Raw genomic sequence first — 17,708 nt, 5'->3', positions numbered from 1 at the left:
GAAAAGAACTGGAAATTAGATCTGATGAGTCCTCAAAACACAGAGGACACTTGACAATGCAACAAGAGTCTGAGTGTGTAGCAGTAATTCAAATAAGCAGTTGCTATTCTATAGTTAAAGATCTGTATTTTCTAATTAGCGTTTTGTGTGGATTGCAGTTTAGATAAGTAATAAGGATTCCTTATTTTCTAAGTAAATAACGATGCGTTCCTTTTCTCATTTTATTATTATTAGATAGCACACTCAGTTGTGGGTTGAATTGATGCTAAGCATTCAGGCAGACTGCCTATTAACCCAGAGGTTTAGAACCCATGACTAAGACAAATGACGGGTCAATATGTAGCCAAACTGAGAACTTTACTAATCTCAAAGTTAGATACTATAGAGATGGCTTCTGGAGAGAAAGGCAGACTGGATCTCTCACCTAAATCTTGGAAATCCTTTGGAATACCAATTTTACATGTCTTCTATGTCAGATTTTTAGGCAGCTTACCAAATTTAATCCTTCTTTGTGGAAACTTTCTAAAAGTCTTTAAAGGCAAAACATTTCCATAAGATTTGAGAAAAGCAATTGACCAAAATCACCTGAAATACATTATTTTCCAGAGAAAGGATGATGAAATTCCCAGTTGCATTAATTACCACATCCTTTTAACAGGTGTTTCTTCAAGAAGGACATTTCGTTACGTCAACTGCACAGCTGTTGACCATCAATCCAATCTTTATTTGATTAAGCTCAGTATATAGTACATCCCCGAAAACTGGTCATTCGGTTAATTGGCCATATAAGCAAACAGTCTCGCCATTCACTGTTAATTACAGGATAATGTATTCGACATATTAGTGTTTAGTCACTGAACTCTGTGCCCAAACAGGAACACATTTGCTACCATAATGTTTTACTCAACGCTCTAAGATCAGAACACAATCATCGTCGGCTCTGTAAGCAAATTCTACATGAAACTGATTAAGCAGATCATTAATGACCACATGAACTCCACTCAGAAACATCCCAGTGCTCACCTATCTTCTGTGTTATGCTCTGGGTCACATACTAGTCAAGACTGTTTTTGTAATTATCCTAAATGTATGTGAGAAGTGTATTAATATGCTTTCCTCACAGATGAGGAAATATTAACTAGCTTGTCAAAATCATATACCAGGAACAACAGATCCAGGTATACATTTGATGTAAATGCCTCCATGAATGCTTGGCCAGCTGTTTATTCTTACCCTTTTTTATGGTCTTGTAGATTTGTATTTCTTCATGTTGATTATGACATACTGTTACTATCTTGGAAATATTTGACTCCTCCCACTTTTCAGACTACACATGTCAATCATCATTTCTTTTTCTAACACCCTGGATACATGTTAATTGTTATACCACCTTATAAAATCATTGAATATTTTTTTTACCGAATTGTAGGACACACTTCTCAAGGTTGACTTTCTCTGTCCCTCTGCCTCTTTGTACCCCTGCTTCTACATTCTTTTCTGCCCCTTCCTCTGAGGGGAAAAAAAATCTCACTTCAGTCACTTTTTACTCCAGTGACCCCTGCTTTGCCCTCTGATCCTTCTCCTGGAATCCACCTCAGTGGGCAGCAGTTCTAACTGTACAAAAACATGAAGCTCAAAGGGCCTGAGATAGTTCCTCAGGCAACCAGGAAAAACAACTGGTTGACTTTCTCCTCTGTGAAAACATTCTACACACAAGTACAGAATTAGGCTGATGACCATGAAGTTGCACCAGATGTTTCAAGAGTAATTTATGGTTTCCAGAATGAGATCATGATTTGAAAACTCAGTGAAATATTTTCTTTCTAGCCATCCAAAATATGTTCAATCAAAAAATTCAAGTTTTAATTTTTATATGCGTTATTAATGTCAAGGCACTTTTTTTAAAAACTGTTGTCCACCTATATAGTCCAATTGGTGATGGCTTGGGGAAAAAATTCTTGGACCAATATTCCTACTGATTTGTTACAGAGTGCAAGAAATAAAATAATTACTATGAAATTCTGAAAACCAAACACCAAAATAATAATAGTATTGCAGCTAATCTATCACAATATTATGGGCAATGCAGTGTTTATTTTGGTATTGCTCAGAGAAAAAAGCTATTAAATAAAAAGAAAAGAAAAAAGCAAAAAACACACCAGAATTATGGACATGTTGGTAATATCCTTCTCTACAAAAGAACTAAATAAAGTATTTAAATTTAATTCATCTAGAGTGTAAAATACAAGCAGGATTCAGCTACTCAATCTTCCAGTAATGCCTTTATTAAGTTAGACGACCTCGGGGCAAATCCTTAATGTTTTCCCAGTTTGTAGCAGCCATTTTTATCTCCATTTTATAAATGACTGAAACAAAACTGAGCATGATTAAATAACTTGCCCAAGGTCATGCTGCCAGCATACTTCCACATTGGTACTTCAGTCTGTTCCTTTGGAAAGCCCACGGTCATCACTATCCTGGGGTCCAGTAGAAAAGGACTGCTACTGTGGTCCCTGGGACAGAAGCAGACTACAGGGAGTCACTACCAGAAAGAGGAGGACCTGTGGCTCCTTAAACCTCTAACTAAGAGAGGGGTGTACTCTTGAATAATCTTTAATAGCACTGCTTCATCATGTTACTAAAAGGCTGCTTTCCACCGAAGCAGAGGTGTGGATGAGGTGATTCTCAGTGAGTCAGACATACCTGGAAGTGAGGGAAGTGAATCGTCCTTGAAAAGTCTCATAAACCACTGATGCTCTTAACAGTGAAGCTGAACCTCCTGATTTTTGCCAACACATTTTTCCTGCGTCTGTTTTTTTTAAAGAAAAAAAAAATAAAGGACATTCCTCCTTTAAAACTAAATCTGACCTGTCCGCTTTACATTCCCCAGTGAAATTTTGAGCCATGGCAAAATCTATTTTGTTTTATGCTCTCATTTGCTTTTCTGTTTTTTGGCAGCATTGGGATTTGATCTCTGGGCTTCATGCTTGCAAGCAGGCCCTTTACTACTAGTGCCACACCTCCAGTCCTTTGTGCTCGGTTATTTTGGAGATAGAGTGTCACTTCTTGGTAGGCAGGCCTGCACCATGTGCAATCATCCTATTTTAAGCTTCCCACTGTCACTGGGATGATAGGCATGTGCCACCACACCCAGCATTTTTCCATTGAGTTGGGATCTCACAAACTCTTTTGCTCAAGCTAGCCTGGACTGCAGTCTTCCTTATCTCAGCCTCCCATGTCACTTAAGAAGACAGGCACATGCCATCTCACCCAGTATCAGTTAAGATGGAGTCTCCTGAACTTTTTAACTAGCTTTAACTGCCATCCTCCCGATTGCAGCCTCTCAAATAGTTAGGACTGTAGATCTGAGCCACTGGTGCCTGGCTTATACTCCCAATTTGTTTTTTAATTTTTATTAATGTGTATTAATTGAATGGTTTCCTTGTGATATTTCCATATATGCATATAATGCTTTTAGATGCATTCATCCCCTCTATTACTCTTTCATAATACTCCCTTTTCATTGCAACTGTAATGGGTTTCATCATTCTATTTCATACATTATGCTCTCATTTCTTAATTGTACCAAAGTGGATCCACGACTCAGTGCACTCAGAACTGTTTCACAGCATTGTCACCCAGATTTATTGTTTCCACTTCTTTTTGTATTTTTTCTGTCTTATAAAATCAAGAAAAATGGCATTTTAGAACTGAGTTTTCTACCCAAGTCCTCTCATTTTCTCTTCTGATAGGAAGTGAGTTTTCAGTAATCCACTTACGATCCTGCGGCTAGTGATTAACACTTATGACTAATGGCACCACTAGGACTGTTGAGACCAAACTCAAAACCTGCTTCTACGCCGAAAGAGAAAATGCCTTTGGTCATTTTCATCATTGGAACACTGTCTCCTGATTCTTTGCCCCAGGATTCAAGGGTTGTTGTAAATAAGTAGCATGAGGTTCTCAATTAGTAGTGTGTGAGTTATCTCTCATAAGCAAATTAGGGAAATTGATGAAACAGCCACTAAGGAATATTATTGCAAGGAACAATTAGCTTGGTGTTCTTGCCTGCCCCTTCTATTCAAAAGCCAGCAGCTACATTCTTCATAAAGCATACTGTAAGTGTTTGCTGTTGATTCCTGCAATCTAAGCTCTCAGGAACACAGTTTGTCCCCCAGCAAAATAATAGCTAGCACAAACCAAGAAATAAAGAGCCACACAAAATGTGACCCCATGCTGTGCTAAACCAACTGATCCTTATATGATTAGACATTGCTACACAGCCCAGAAGCCTTGGCTCTCACATACCACAGACCATGATTGTCACCTCCACCAGAGACTCATGTTGGAGCTGCTGATTGCCTGGTTTCAGCATACTTTCAGGGAGAGTTAATGAGGGAGGCATGGGACAAAATCATGGGAACAATACTCTTTGCTTGATGTAGAGTTCCTAATCATCCAATCTGGGCTCAATTAAGAGGTATAGAAGAGCGGGATGTGGTGGCAAATGCCTGTAATCCCAGCATTTGGGAGGTGGAGGCGGGAGAATCACAAGTTCCAAGTCAGCCTGGACTACAGAGCAAGAGCCTTTGTCAAAAAACCAAAATTAAGCAAACAAATAAAAAAGATATGGGAACTAAGGGTGAGGGGCAGTAGGAAAAAAATTTCTACTATATTAAATATTATGTGATTCATACTTGCTTATTTTAAATGTTTTATCAGAATCTTTACTGTTCAAGTTGATGAAGACAGGAGACATACGCAAAATCTGACAGTAGAACAGCCTATTAAAGTCAAAAAGCTTTTCATTGGGGGTGCTCCACCCGAATTTCAACCCTCCCCACTCAGAAATATTCCTCCTTTTGAAGGCTGTGTATGGAACCTTGTAATCAACTCTGCGTAAGTGACCCTTAAGTCTGAGACTGTTGATCCAAATTATGCAAAACTGTGGGGGAAAGGATGCCTTGGAGACCTTTGATTTAGACTTGGAATTCTGCACTGATGATGGATGGGGAGCGGGGCGTCTGATTTAATTGTAAAGGAAGGAAGATAATGAAAAATAAGGAAAAAATGTTTCATTTTAATTATATTTGGTTAGCCCCATGGACTTTGCACGGCCAGTATCCTTCAAAAATGCAGACATCGGTCACTGTGCTGATCAGAAGCCCAGGGAAGATGAAGGTGGAGTGATTCCAGCTGAAGTCTTTATCCAGCCTCAACCAGTTCCCACCCCAGCCTTCTCTACACCCACCCCTGCTCTGGCACATGTAAGTGTTTATGTCCTGATTGTTTTCAAGTCTTACTCAGCAATTGAATCATTTTCAGAAGGGAAGTTGTTCAAGATATCTAGTATATCTACTGCCAGAACTGAAGGAAAGGAAACCTGTCTATAAAAACCTGCTCTCTTCACATCTCCTTTGGATTACTTTTCTTTGTTTGTTGGTCCCTCTTTAATTTTTGTGTTTATAAAATGGTACAGTTTGCAATGACAAGTTGGAAAGGGCAGACATATTCAGAATCAAGAATAGACATCATGTATAATACCAAGGCAGGTAGCCATATCAATTTTCAATCTCTTTTCTTTGCATTTTACATATAGATCTCATCAAGACCCATACAGTTTGGTATCTTAATTATAAAAGCTAGTAGCACATACTTCATGTAAACATCATGTAAATAAGTGTGTGATATGATTTTCTATTATGTATACACACATACATACATACATATATACATTCATATACATACATAGACTCATCAAATATAGTATGGGAGGTTGTATTTCCTTGATTAGAGCTATAACCTATGCCCAGAATGAATCTGGAAAAGCAACTTAGCCAATCTATCAATCAGTTTCCTGATCTGTAAATTGAGAATATTAATACCACATATGTCAAAGTCATGAATTTTAAATGATAGTTTTCTAAATGCCTGGGACACACTATTTAATATATGGCATAAGAATGTTTGCAATTGTTTACTATATCTTTGCCACTAACTATACAATTTTAATTCTATGTTATATGTGATTCTCATATATAACAGTTTTTTAAAATGCAAGTTATCTTTCCCCCCTTAAAAAAATTTTTTTTGCAGTATTGGAGTTTGAATTCAAGGCCTGCACCTTGAGCCAATCCACCAGCTATTTTTCATGAGGGTTTTTTTTTCAAGATAGGGTCTCAAAAATTATTTGCTCAGGCTGACTTCAAACTGTGATCCTCCTGATCTCTGCCTCTTGAATAGCTAGGATTACAAATGTGAGCTACTGGTGCCCAGCTATATCTTTCCATTTTTAATTGATTTGATAAGAATTAACTCTTAAGTAACTAAACCACTCACACAGCTAGTAAATGTCAGGATAGGAATTTTAAGCTAGTGGGTTTGATCCCAAAGTCTGGCTCTTTATCACTGCAACACTCTGCCTTTACAATTCATTCTACTTTGAATAGCCTATTGTGGGCTACTTAGAGTGTTTCTGCTTTTCACTATTAGAAATTGTACTCTGGTGAGCACTTCTGTCAATCAAACTTTTTCATCATTTCTGATTATTTTTTAAAGTAGATTCATGGGCAGGGAATTATGAGGCCAAAAGATGAATATGTCTGTGGTTCTTAGAATTGCCTTTTCCAGTGATTGTACCAGTTTATACTCACCACTGTCCTATGGAATAGGTTCTATCTCACTACACTCTTGACAACACATGCATCATCGTGTCTATAATCCATTGCTAAAATAGGTGGGGCATGTTGTCTTGAGTGTTAATTTCAAAAACCCTTGAATTCCTCATTCTCTTCTTCAGGCTCCATAATGGAATTGACTGCTCTGTAAAGCAATGTGCCATTGTCACCAGAAATATTTATTACATGGCTGGCCAAGTGATCATTATTCAGTAAAATTAGTTATTAGTTACTCCAAGTATCATTTTGGCCTCTATAAAATGTGGGTCTTACACCTGCCTTGCCTACTTAGCCTGGAGTATTACAGTGCCTAAAGACACAGTGTATGTGGAAGTCCTGTGAAAACTGGGAGAATCACATCAACCTGTATAGTGTGAGGATTCTCTGCCTTTCCTGAGCAACTAGATGTCCCTGCAGACATCTTATATTCATTATTTCATTTGATCCCTACAAGCTGTTCATTGTTTTATTTACATATATTTATATTACTAGAAGTCTCATCAGCTCCATCTTGCAAAAAGAAATGTATAGGATTACACAACTAGCAAGTGGAAGGCCTCCAATCATGTCGGGTGATTTCCCCCAAGGCACCACTGAAATCTGCTACATGGCTGTGTGGATGTTCCCTCAGCCCTTTCAGATTGTGGTCACAATCTAGATCTTTTGCCAGCAAAGGGAAGGTTCACGATTCTCCTTTTCTTCCGTTATATACTCTAAAAGCATGTGTTCCCTAGCTTCAAGTGTGCTTTCAACTGAAAACATAATGAGCCGAATAGATCTTTTTTCACCTTGTAGCCTAATATCCACATATGTAAAACCATTTCTATAAGAAAGCTGAGCCTAATTTCTAAATAATTAACTTTTAATTATAAATTATAACTGGTAAGAACCAGAGCAGTCATCTGGTTCAGTCTCCTTCTTATATCTGTGCATGAATTCCTCCTATATAACACATGATAAGGAGATGCAGCCTTTGCTTGAACACTTCATTGACAAGAATTTTCCAGGTTCTGATGAGGTGGGCTCTAGTTATTAGAGAGCTGTTAGTTATATTGTAGTCACACTGCATCCCTATAACTTCTGTGTAATGATTGTGTTTATCTAGCTGAAACTTGTGTGTCCCTTCTCACATTCCTTCAAGGACTTAAAAAGAATAAGCTCTTCTCCTTCCCTAGGCTAACTATGCCATCCGCTCAGGTATTCTTGTATGACCTACTTTGTAATTCTCATATCTTAGTGATCAAGATTCTTGAGTTTGAAAGATCCCTTTTAAAATATGACACCTAGAAAAGATCACACTACTCCAAATGAAGTGGCCAGTTCATTGTTTATTGATGTATCTAAGAATGCTTTAATGTTTTCAACAGATGTGTCCTGCTGTTGACCCCTGTTCATGTACCATATTTGATCAAGTAAAACCTCTTGGGCCTTCTCATCACTAGAATTTCTATCTGTCAGTTCTCTCAATCTGTATGTGTTAGTTTGAATTGGAATTTTAGAGAAGACCCCTGCTGGCCTCTGTTGTTATAGGGTATCTCAAGCACATCCTTCTGTGGTCTAGAAAGAATTGTAGAGTATCACAGCTAGAAAAAACCTTAGAGATTCCACTCTTAAGTTACACATGAGGGAAGTCACAGCATTGTCCCAGGTTATATACATGAGTGCCAGGTGACACCAAACCCAGACATCTAAACTCCACCTGCTATCTCCCTTCTCTTGCACATTAAAATTATTTATGACCCTGTGGCCAGAATTTTAGTTTTAGAACTTTCCATCTTTGTGGACTCTGTTGTATCTTAGAGTCTCAAATTGTGGAGCCATACATATCTTCTCTTTTCATTTGATTTCTTATTTTTTTAAGGGAAGATGAATCTTCTTTTTAAAGTTACCAAAAAGATTGAATAATTTATAACAAATATTTATTAAGAGAACAATAAATGTAAAGATTAACAATATGTCAAGAGAGAGACAGAGAAAGAGAAAGAGAGAAAAAAAATGATTTTCTTGCCATAGCCCACCTACCTTTATTCACTAAACTGTGGCAAATATAGGTGATTTTTCCTCTCTAAATGTAAGGTAACTCATTGAAACATAAGGAAAATAATATCTACCTTTGAAGAATATTAGGAGAAAATAAATTACATGTTTATGCCAACCACTTAGCATGTTGCCTGGCTCATGGCAACACTCCAGCACTCTATTAATCCCTGTATGTTAGCTAGAGAGCTCCTTTAACCATTCACGTATTTAGAGTGGAGGCAAGTGCTAGGGGGAAAAAAAGGAGGTGTTGGTGAGTATTCTAGTTTAAGCTACTTCAAATTCCAACATGATATGATTATTAGATCTCAACTTTCCCATTACTTTCAATTCTCACTATAAAAAAAGAAAAATTTCTTTCTTATCGGAGTTGAGATTTTTTTAAGAGTTCCTCAAGAATTAAGATTTACAAGGTAGTTTTTGAAGTGGGAACTGCTACATATGAGTCTTATATTTTTTCTAGCACTGTTGATAGACAGGATCTCCTATTCTAGGTGCCCTTTTTTTTCTTCTTTATACCATCACCCCCATCCCTGCCATTAGCTTACAATTCCAGGATGACATTCATTATACTCCAGGCAATTTAAGAGCATCCTGGGAAAAACCTGCTCAGTGAAATATAATATGTCAACCATGTGGTTAACACAAGTTAAGCCATCATATATTTCACATCACTTCATACAAGTTAACTTATTTAATAGTACAAGAGGTTACCATCTTTTTGTACTGTCATGTTCTTTAAACCTGAAAACAACTTTTTCATATATCATATTTTGGATATTTTTCATGTAGGATGAGAGAAGATGGGGTAGATAACAGTCTGGGCATTGCATTATAGAAATTTATTAATAGTTCCAAATGTGGCAAGTCCTGTACAAATATGTGCACTGTGTGTACCAAGACCATAACAAGCCTGGTCTGTGTGGATTTGTATACAATGAGATAATGACATGTTTTCCCAGAATTTTGTTGGAAAGTTGAACTGTGAACCTCAAAGTTTAAAATGTGAAAATTACGAGGAACAATAGGAGTAGCCATGAAGAATGTGGTGTTGATAAGGACTCTAAGAATTTGGGGGGGAGAAGTGGGCAGAGACAGAAGGAATGCAGCAGAGATTTCTCTAATAGCTTTAATGCAACAGTTTTAAAAGCTAAGTGCAGTCATGGCCATAGGATAACTTGATTGGATACTGATATGTATTTAAAGGAGAAACATATATTTCCTGCACTCTAAGGAATTTCTCTTCAGGCTTTAGTGTATAAGAATCACTGAAAATGCCCAGTGGCCACCAAAAAAGCTTATGTGCACAAGTTAACATAATTCAGTTTTTCAATAAACAGCTTTGAGTATGGACTTTATATTTCAGGACATCAAAGTCAGTGTTATAAAAGTATCTTCTACTTAGTATTCATCCATAAAGACAATCATCACACATTAGCATCAACTGTGATTTTAGCTCACATTTGTTAGGGGGCTTATTGACTCATGAAAGAAGAAAACTGTACAATTTTTATAACAATTCATCATTTGGTGCTATCAAGAACAAAGATGCCAGTTTTGATAAATGTGATTTAAATGTCTGCTGTGCACCCATTTAAATTCAAGAGATGCAAATCAGTGAATCATATGCTATCTTGAATCCAATAACTAATTTCCAAATGTCAACCACTAACCAGCAGCTAGAAATCACCACTGCTTTATTCTGACCTGAAATAAACAGGGTGAAAGGTTTTCAGCTGGCTACTGATTTGCTTCCCTAAACATGGACTTGGGGAGTTTGGCTTCCTTCAGAATCCTCCCTATCCCCATCACTGCTCAACAACAGGTTCACTGATGAGTTACACTCCCCACGAGTTCCGTCCGTGCACAACTCCTCACCCTACAAGCAGAGACAAATAGAAAGCAAGCACAACCTGTCCTTCCCTATCACATCCCTCAATACACTTGGAGTATTTTAAGAGTCCCCACAAGGTGGCAGAATTGTAACATGTTGAGATTGATGAGCCTCTACCGAGACTGATTTTTTTTTATTATTATTATTGTTGTTTTAACGTTTCAGAGATCGATGTTTCCAAAACATCACAGGAAATGTATCAACATGTCCATAAAGATTCCCCTCAAGTTCACATAAGCTGAGACGAGGAAGATCCATCTTGCATGACCGTTCTTTAAGGGCTCCATTAATTTACCTCATTAGATGGTCTTTTCTTCCACCTTTCTCGCTTAGCTTAGATTTCTGTGGGGAACAGAGTTGAAAATGTCCATCCTGACAAGATCATTTCATCTTTGCTCACAGCACCAACACTTTTTATCCATCTCACATGTTCCCTTTTAAAATGTCAGAAGGGAAAAAGAAGCTACAGCTACAGGAGGAGCAGCTCCACCCTCTGCAAGAAAAAAGAGGAGGAAGGAAAGCCACAGCACCACCAGCGAGCAAACCTCAGAATGGCACTGCCCTGCACATTCAATTCACCAGGAAGGGATGAGGCAAAGCAGACTGATCTTGTTCAATCTCCCTTAACCAAGCAAGGGCGAGATCTATACTTGTTCCAAAACATTCCCAGACTACGGCCTAGACAATGTTTTTCCCATTTAAATCCTAGAATCAATTCATATAAAACTCTCTGACATCAGCACTTCTCAGTCCTCTTCCAGCTGCCAGTCTTATGAAGGATGGGGATTGGTGTTTTATTAAAGCAATATCCACAATATCCATCCTGTCTACAAATCAATGAGAGTAAGCATCAGTTTGAATGTCCTTAAAGAAAAATGAATTTGCCATTATAGCCATACGTTGAGGTTATCTATAGGGGTTAGCCTCAGGTTTTCCTAAAAATGACTTAATCAAGCCTTTTCCATCTAGAAAATGTGATAAGAAACTGCTGTTCAGTTCAGGCCCTGTTTTGAGAACACCTGTCCAGTCTACCAGTGGGAAAAGTTATCATGCAGAGTGGGCCACCATGTGACATTTAAAGACAAAAGCTTTCCACAGCCTACATCTGTCACTTGTAAAATATCTACTCTTCACAACTGCCACCTTGTTTTTAAAATCATATTCAAATATGAATTTAAAATTATTCATATTAGAATATTGTTTTATGTTAACATTTACGTATAATAACCGAACAAATGTCTGCAATCGTAACAATAAAAGAAAAGTAACCTTCTGGCAGTTTTCGTTTAGGCTACATACACATTCTTGTTCTCTAATTCCTTAGCATCAGTTGACCTTTTCAGTTTGTCAGTTTCAGAGCTGAGGGTTTAAAGATGTTTGAGTGAAATTTTGCCCCCGTGGACTCAAAGCAGATAGGATTCTCTTAGAGACTTCTGAGGAGGGCTGCAGACGAAGGTCCCCTGTAAAGGAAATATCACATGAGATTGATAAATGATCCCAACTCTATTAGTAGCATTATTGAGGGGCTGAGATTTTAAGCCACCAAAGGCTTTCCACTTGGCTCTATATAGGAGCCTTGTGAATAGCATTTTCCTGTCTTGCCCATTGGGTTTTTTCATAGCTGTATGAATTTCAATCACAGTCTACTCTTTATAACTGACAAACTTCTGGGAAGCAAGAAGAGAACTACTTCCATGAAGCCCAATTTTATAGCATTTGGAAACACTTTAAGCCCTTTACCTGCAGTGGCAGTGTTGCATTTGACTAAGCTCAAGAGAAAAGAGAACAGGACTGTCCCTTAAGTACAGATTTCCTGTGTGCTGAGTCATCTCTGAAGTACACCATTTTGGAAGAACACATTGCCTCAAACACTTGCCTTGGGCTTTGGGGAAACTCACTGGAACAGTGGCCCATCCAGAGCTGTTAAACACAAATCTGAAAAACAAATGTATTGGTGAGAGTATGTAGGTTATTGGTTTTCTCACATGCTGCATGATCTAAAGACTTCTGAAGCCACCTGCACATCAAGCTATCTAGTGAAAAAAGAGAACTGGGAAGGAGCTGTAACTTCATTCACTTAAGGAGCCTTGATTATTGAGCTGTACATTACAGTAGCCAAATATGGTCCATGTAGGCAAATTGGTTATATAATTGGCAAGGTCCAATGAAAAATGAAAATGCAGGGCTCCCTGATCAAAAATTATTAAGAATTTCAAGATGGTGACAGCAGAGCATTAAACCAAGTGACCGACCGCACAGCACTGTACCTGGCTGTCCCTCCCTCTTAAGCACTCCAGGAAGCTGATCTCTGAATAGCTGCAGTGGAAATGGTGTATGGTAGGTTACATTTTAAAATGTACCAGGTTGCCTAGCAACTGGCTGAGGACCTAAAAGGGCTGACTTGCAAGTTTAGATACACCATCTTGAAAGTCTAAATTCATGGCCACCTTCTATGGACTGATAATTCTCAAGGAAAAGTAATATAGTGGGTGATGAAAATGAGGAGGGCAAGAAGGACACATTTTTCTGCTCTTATAATCCAAGTGGCTAGCTTGTCATTTTCCCTGTCCAAGCTTCTTAGAATAAAATTCTTCATAAGTAAATGAAATTGCAAATTCCTCAGAAACGTAAACAATGTTTTTCCTTAGAGGATAATGGAAATATGAATTAATCAATGCATCTTAACACCTTCATTTAGCAATTAAAGAGTGTCATAGAAGAAAATGGATTCACATTCACTGAGCATTTAATAAGTACCTTCTATGCTGTAGATTACAGAGATGAATAAAAAACAGGTTTTATTCTTAAGGAATTTAAAATTTTGTAAGAACATGAAGGTAATCTAGGAGAAACAATTAGACAGCAATATTACCTATTTAAAGAACGGAGTCCATAATCTCTTTCCCTCTGGTGTTTTGCAGGGTCCTTGTGCTGCAGAGTCAGAACCAGCTCTTTTGATGAGGAGCAAACAGTTTGGGCTTTCAAAAAACAGTCACATTGTAATTGCATTCGATGACACCAAAGTTAAAAACCGGTATGTCTTCTCTTGTGAGATATTGCACAAGAAGTGATAAATGAAGTACTGAGTATTCACATTTATTCAAGTTTAATCAACTACATTTATTAATTAATGAGCTTTGGGTTTTTGTTTGTTTGTTTGTTGTTTAATTCACTGAGTAGAGAATAGGATCCTATTTGTTCGGTTCCGAGGTCCCAGTTTAGTAGTCCTGGGAAGTTCTGCTGTCAGAGATATAACCTCCTTAGGACAATGCACCCTGATTTGACACCTGTCTATCTTTACCTAAGCATGCTCTTATTTTCTGTTTTCAAATCTGTTTCACAGCCTCACAATAGAGTTCGAAGTGAGAACTGAAGCTGAATCAGGATTGCTTTTTTACATGGCTCGGATCAATCATGCTGACTTTGCTACAGTTCAGCTGATAAATGGATTCCCCTACTTCAAATATGACTTAGGAAGTGGTGACACCAATACCATGATCCCCACCAGGATAAACGATGGCCAGTGGCATAAGGTAAATATCCCCCAGATGTGGGCAGTAATCCAAGAGGGGTGGCCGCAATGGCTTTCCCCTGATGCCAACACTGTTTTGCCATTACAGATACTAGCTCTGGTCCTACTGGAATATGGCAGAGACTAAAAATAAAGCAGGTGCCATACACAACTGCCACAACCTAGAAAAATGTGTTCAGACCTGGGAAGATTGTATCTGACCAATTGTTTCCCTCATTATGGTACTATGGGGTTCTGTCATTATTATACAGCTGTGCTGCCCAAACATGTGTCCACAAACTAGGGCCAGTTTCCACTGTTCCAAGTGAGAACTGTAGGACAAGAGAACATGTTAGCCATAAAACTCTGAGTATTCAGTTTGGAGGACTAAAATGTTTGTTCTGAGATTATACATTCTTATTTTTAAGGTGCTATAAGGTAGCTCTTTTAAGAAACAATATTTGGCCAATGTAAAAACTGACAACATTGAAATGCATTCTAAGACTTGCCCTTCACCCTACTACACATCGCTCTGAAAACCAAGACTGTGGAAAGCTTTGCAATATCATGCTTAAAGGACTCTAAGGTACCATTCCACTGACAGTCATTTGGAACAATTTTAAATATTGGCCTTCCACCCAGACACTGGTGCTATCATGGGCACAGAAGGCTCATTTGCGAGCTTACTGTCCTCTTTGGCAAGACTACAAGTTGATAATATACTGCCTGATTAAAATGAAAACTCGAAATTTCTCTCTGCACCTGTGATAGCCTATTAAGTAAAGTTTCCCTAGGTAGGGAAATAAAATGTTTAATTTTCAGAGCATGATATTATTAGTTATTGGATTTGATGCATTAACCTACTTTGATTTGTGATAGCACATGGGAAGCCAAAAACCCTGAAGAAAAAAGACACAATATAAACTTCAAGTCAACCAGTTTGTTATCTTGGAAATACAAAATGGAATCTTCATATTTGCTTGGGAGTGGAGCATACGGCTTGCAAATACAGTTCCTAATAAAGGAGCTCTCATTAAAGCTTATTCTCATCTCTGGCAAAGGAAATAGTTAATATAACCCTGGAGAAAAAAATATATATATTGTTGGGCCACAATGAGACTGGGTTTAGAAAAAGGAACTTATATAGGATAATTAGCTTTAAAATTAAGGACAGATTTTATTTTCAAAGGTTTTTAAAAATTACTTCCCAAACCAGAATGAATACATGTAAAATGAGGGGTTAAACTACTCTAATCCTGATTCAGACTTTTTTTAAGCCACCATTGGCTCCAGCGTCTCCCAGGCTTACACATACCCCTCTTGCTAAATTTAGACTCAAGGATTTTATATTCAAGCCAGTCCTCGTATCCCTTCCCTTTTTTCATTTTGTCCTGGAAGATAATTCACTCCACTGTCATAATTTCTGTATCAGTCAGGTTTCCATCTTCCTCCCCTTTGCACTAATCAGCCTCTGCAGGAATGTTAGCACCTCCCCTTTGCACTGCTTTTTCTCCAATTCTGCAAGAGAAGAGCTAGGCAGAGGATGTACATATCTCAAATTGTGTTCAGAGCCCAGGCTTTGCTCAGTCAAACTAATGCATTCTTAAAACTAGACATGAATGTTGCAGCCCACTTAATTCATGGCAGTGCTATCAGTAAGTTTCCTTACAACATGCCTATCTCTTGAGACATACGTACACTTGGCAACCTCTAGAAAAAACTTCAACCTAAAACTTATCCAGGGAAATTTGTGTGCAAAAACAGACTTTGAAATGCTCTGTAAAATAGGTTTAATTTCACTTACATTATGGGTTTAGCACATAAGTTATTTCACTTTTCCTTGAGAACATCATTAAAGTTCTTATGTCTTGCACTCTGAGTATTTGAAATTTGTTCAAGGTTGGCATTAATGACTTCTCTTTATATAGATTAAGATTATGCGAATTAAGCAAGAAGGAATTCTTTACGTGGATGAGGCATCCAACAAAACTCTCAGTCCCAAGAAAGCAGATATCCTGGATGTTGTGGGGATGTTATATGTGGGTGGGTTACCCATCAACTACACTACCCGAAGAATTGGTCCCGTGAGTGTCTCACTCCTTTCTTGTTGCCTAACTTTCTGGCTGAGTCATTAATTTGTGTATGTACTCGCTAATTATCAGGTCACATGGTCACTACAGATGAACTGGAAATCATCTACATATGAACAGTGACCAAAGGTTTTCTAGACAGATTTGACTATAGAGGCAAGAAACACAGAACGCTGAATGTGAACACTGGTGTCCAACTACCATGGTTTAAAAATCTGCCTCACTATTGACTAACTGAGTGACATTGAGCAAGTTACTTCATCTTTCTTTAACAAAGTTTCCTCTTTTTCAAAATGGGGTAACGATAATACAAACAAACAGTTGCTAAAAAGATTAAATAAGGTAATTGGTTTAAAGTGCTTGGAAAAATGTCAGTCATATAGACAGCACAGGGTAACAAGGAAGATGATGGTGGCACCCATAGAGTCATTTCAGGACTCTCATTAGCAACTACTGAGAGATGTGGTATTTAGAGAATACTTAACCCAATTTTGGATTCAGAATTTAAAATCCTCGCAATTTATAAATCAATAGCCACAAAAAATTTTGTCAGGCCATGTTTCCTGGTTTGCTTTGAAAAGCATTCTGCTGAGAAATACGGGAAACTAGGGTTTTTAGAGAATGCAGGAGATACAAATAGGATACATTTCAATACTGAAATTAGAGCACATGGTGGTGTAAATTTGTTCTTTCATCAAAGACAATTTCACATTTTAGATGTAATCCTCAGCATTTGGCCTTTCTTGTGACTGATTCGAATTACTTTCTTTTCATACCTATTGGATATACTACCAAGTCTATCAAAAACAAGAATCTGAGGTGACGGTGGCAGAAGTGATTAACTTAAATTCCTAAAGTCAGATGAAATATAATGGAGCAGAGTATTGTTATTTCTAGATTCCCTGAGCCCCAAATGTTTGTTTGTTTTTTGTTTGTTTTCAGTGGTACTAGAGTTTCAACTCAGGGCTTTTGCTCTTGCTAGGCAGGAGCTCTACTGCTTGAGCCAAATCTACAACAATTTTGGCTCTCCCTTTTTTTGCTCAGGCTAGCCTGGACTACGGTACTCATATTTTATGCTTCAACTGAGATGACAAGGGCATGCTATCATGCCCAGCTATTGGTTGAGATGGGGAGGGGTGGGGGTGGCCTCAAAACACGAACTTCTCTACCTCAGCTACCCAAAGAGCTAAGATTATGGGCTTGAGCCACCAGTGCCCAGCTAGATCCAAATGTTTTATGCAAACTTCCAAGCTTTATGTCTATGTGTATTTTCTTAAGAGAAGGCCCATTGCTTTCATTAGATTTTCAAAAGGAAGACTCACTAAAGCAAACCTAATTAGCTTTTTAAATAGAAATCAGACATAGATTATAAAAAATGTGTTTATAGTAAGCTTAGTAAATTGAAATATGAAGTCAGAAACATAAGAGAGTTGTCAAAAGTTATGATACCAGATGGAGCCCTTAGTTCTGTGAACCCAATAGACACCTAGTGCAACATC

At 37.9% G+C, this 17,708-nt stretch overlaps 1 protein-coding gene across 4 annotated transcripts in view; it reads left to right on the top strand.

Annotated features, from left to right (window-relative positions):
• The window catches only part of Lama2 (laminin subunit alpha 2), a 630,868-nt gene that overhangs the window by 605,351 nt on the left and 7,809 nt on the right, over positions 1 to 17,708 (top strand). For all 4 annotated transcript variants that reach the window (XM_074074982.1, XM_074074980.1, XM_074074975.1 and 1 more), the window contains 5 exons: positions 4,723 to 4,899; positions 5,099 to 5,267; positions 13,530 to 13,642; positions 13,952 to 14,141; positions 16,048 to 16,203. In XM_074074982.1, the coding sequence (XP_073931083.1) occupies positions 4,723 to 4,899; positions 5,099 to 5,267; positions 13,530 to 13,642; positions 13,952 to 14,141; positions 16,048 to 16,203 (805 nt within the window). The remainder of the gene's footprint in view (positions 1 to 4,722; positions 4,900 to 5,098; positions 5,268 to 13,529; positions 13,643 to 13,951; positions 14,142 to 16,047; positions 16,204 to 17,708) is intronic.

Source organism: Castor canadensis, chromosome 1 (assembly GCF_047511655.1).
Source record: "Castor canadensis chromosome 1, mCasCan1.hap1v2, whole genome shotgun sequence".
Taxonomy (NCBI): domain Eukaryota; kingdom Metazoa; phylum Chordata; class Mammalia; order Rodentia; family Castoridae; genus Castor; species Castor canadensis.
Note: the sequence above shows the minus strand (reverse complement) of the source record. Positions and strands in the feature narration are given on the sequence as shown.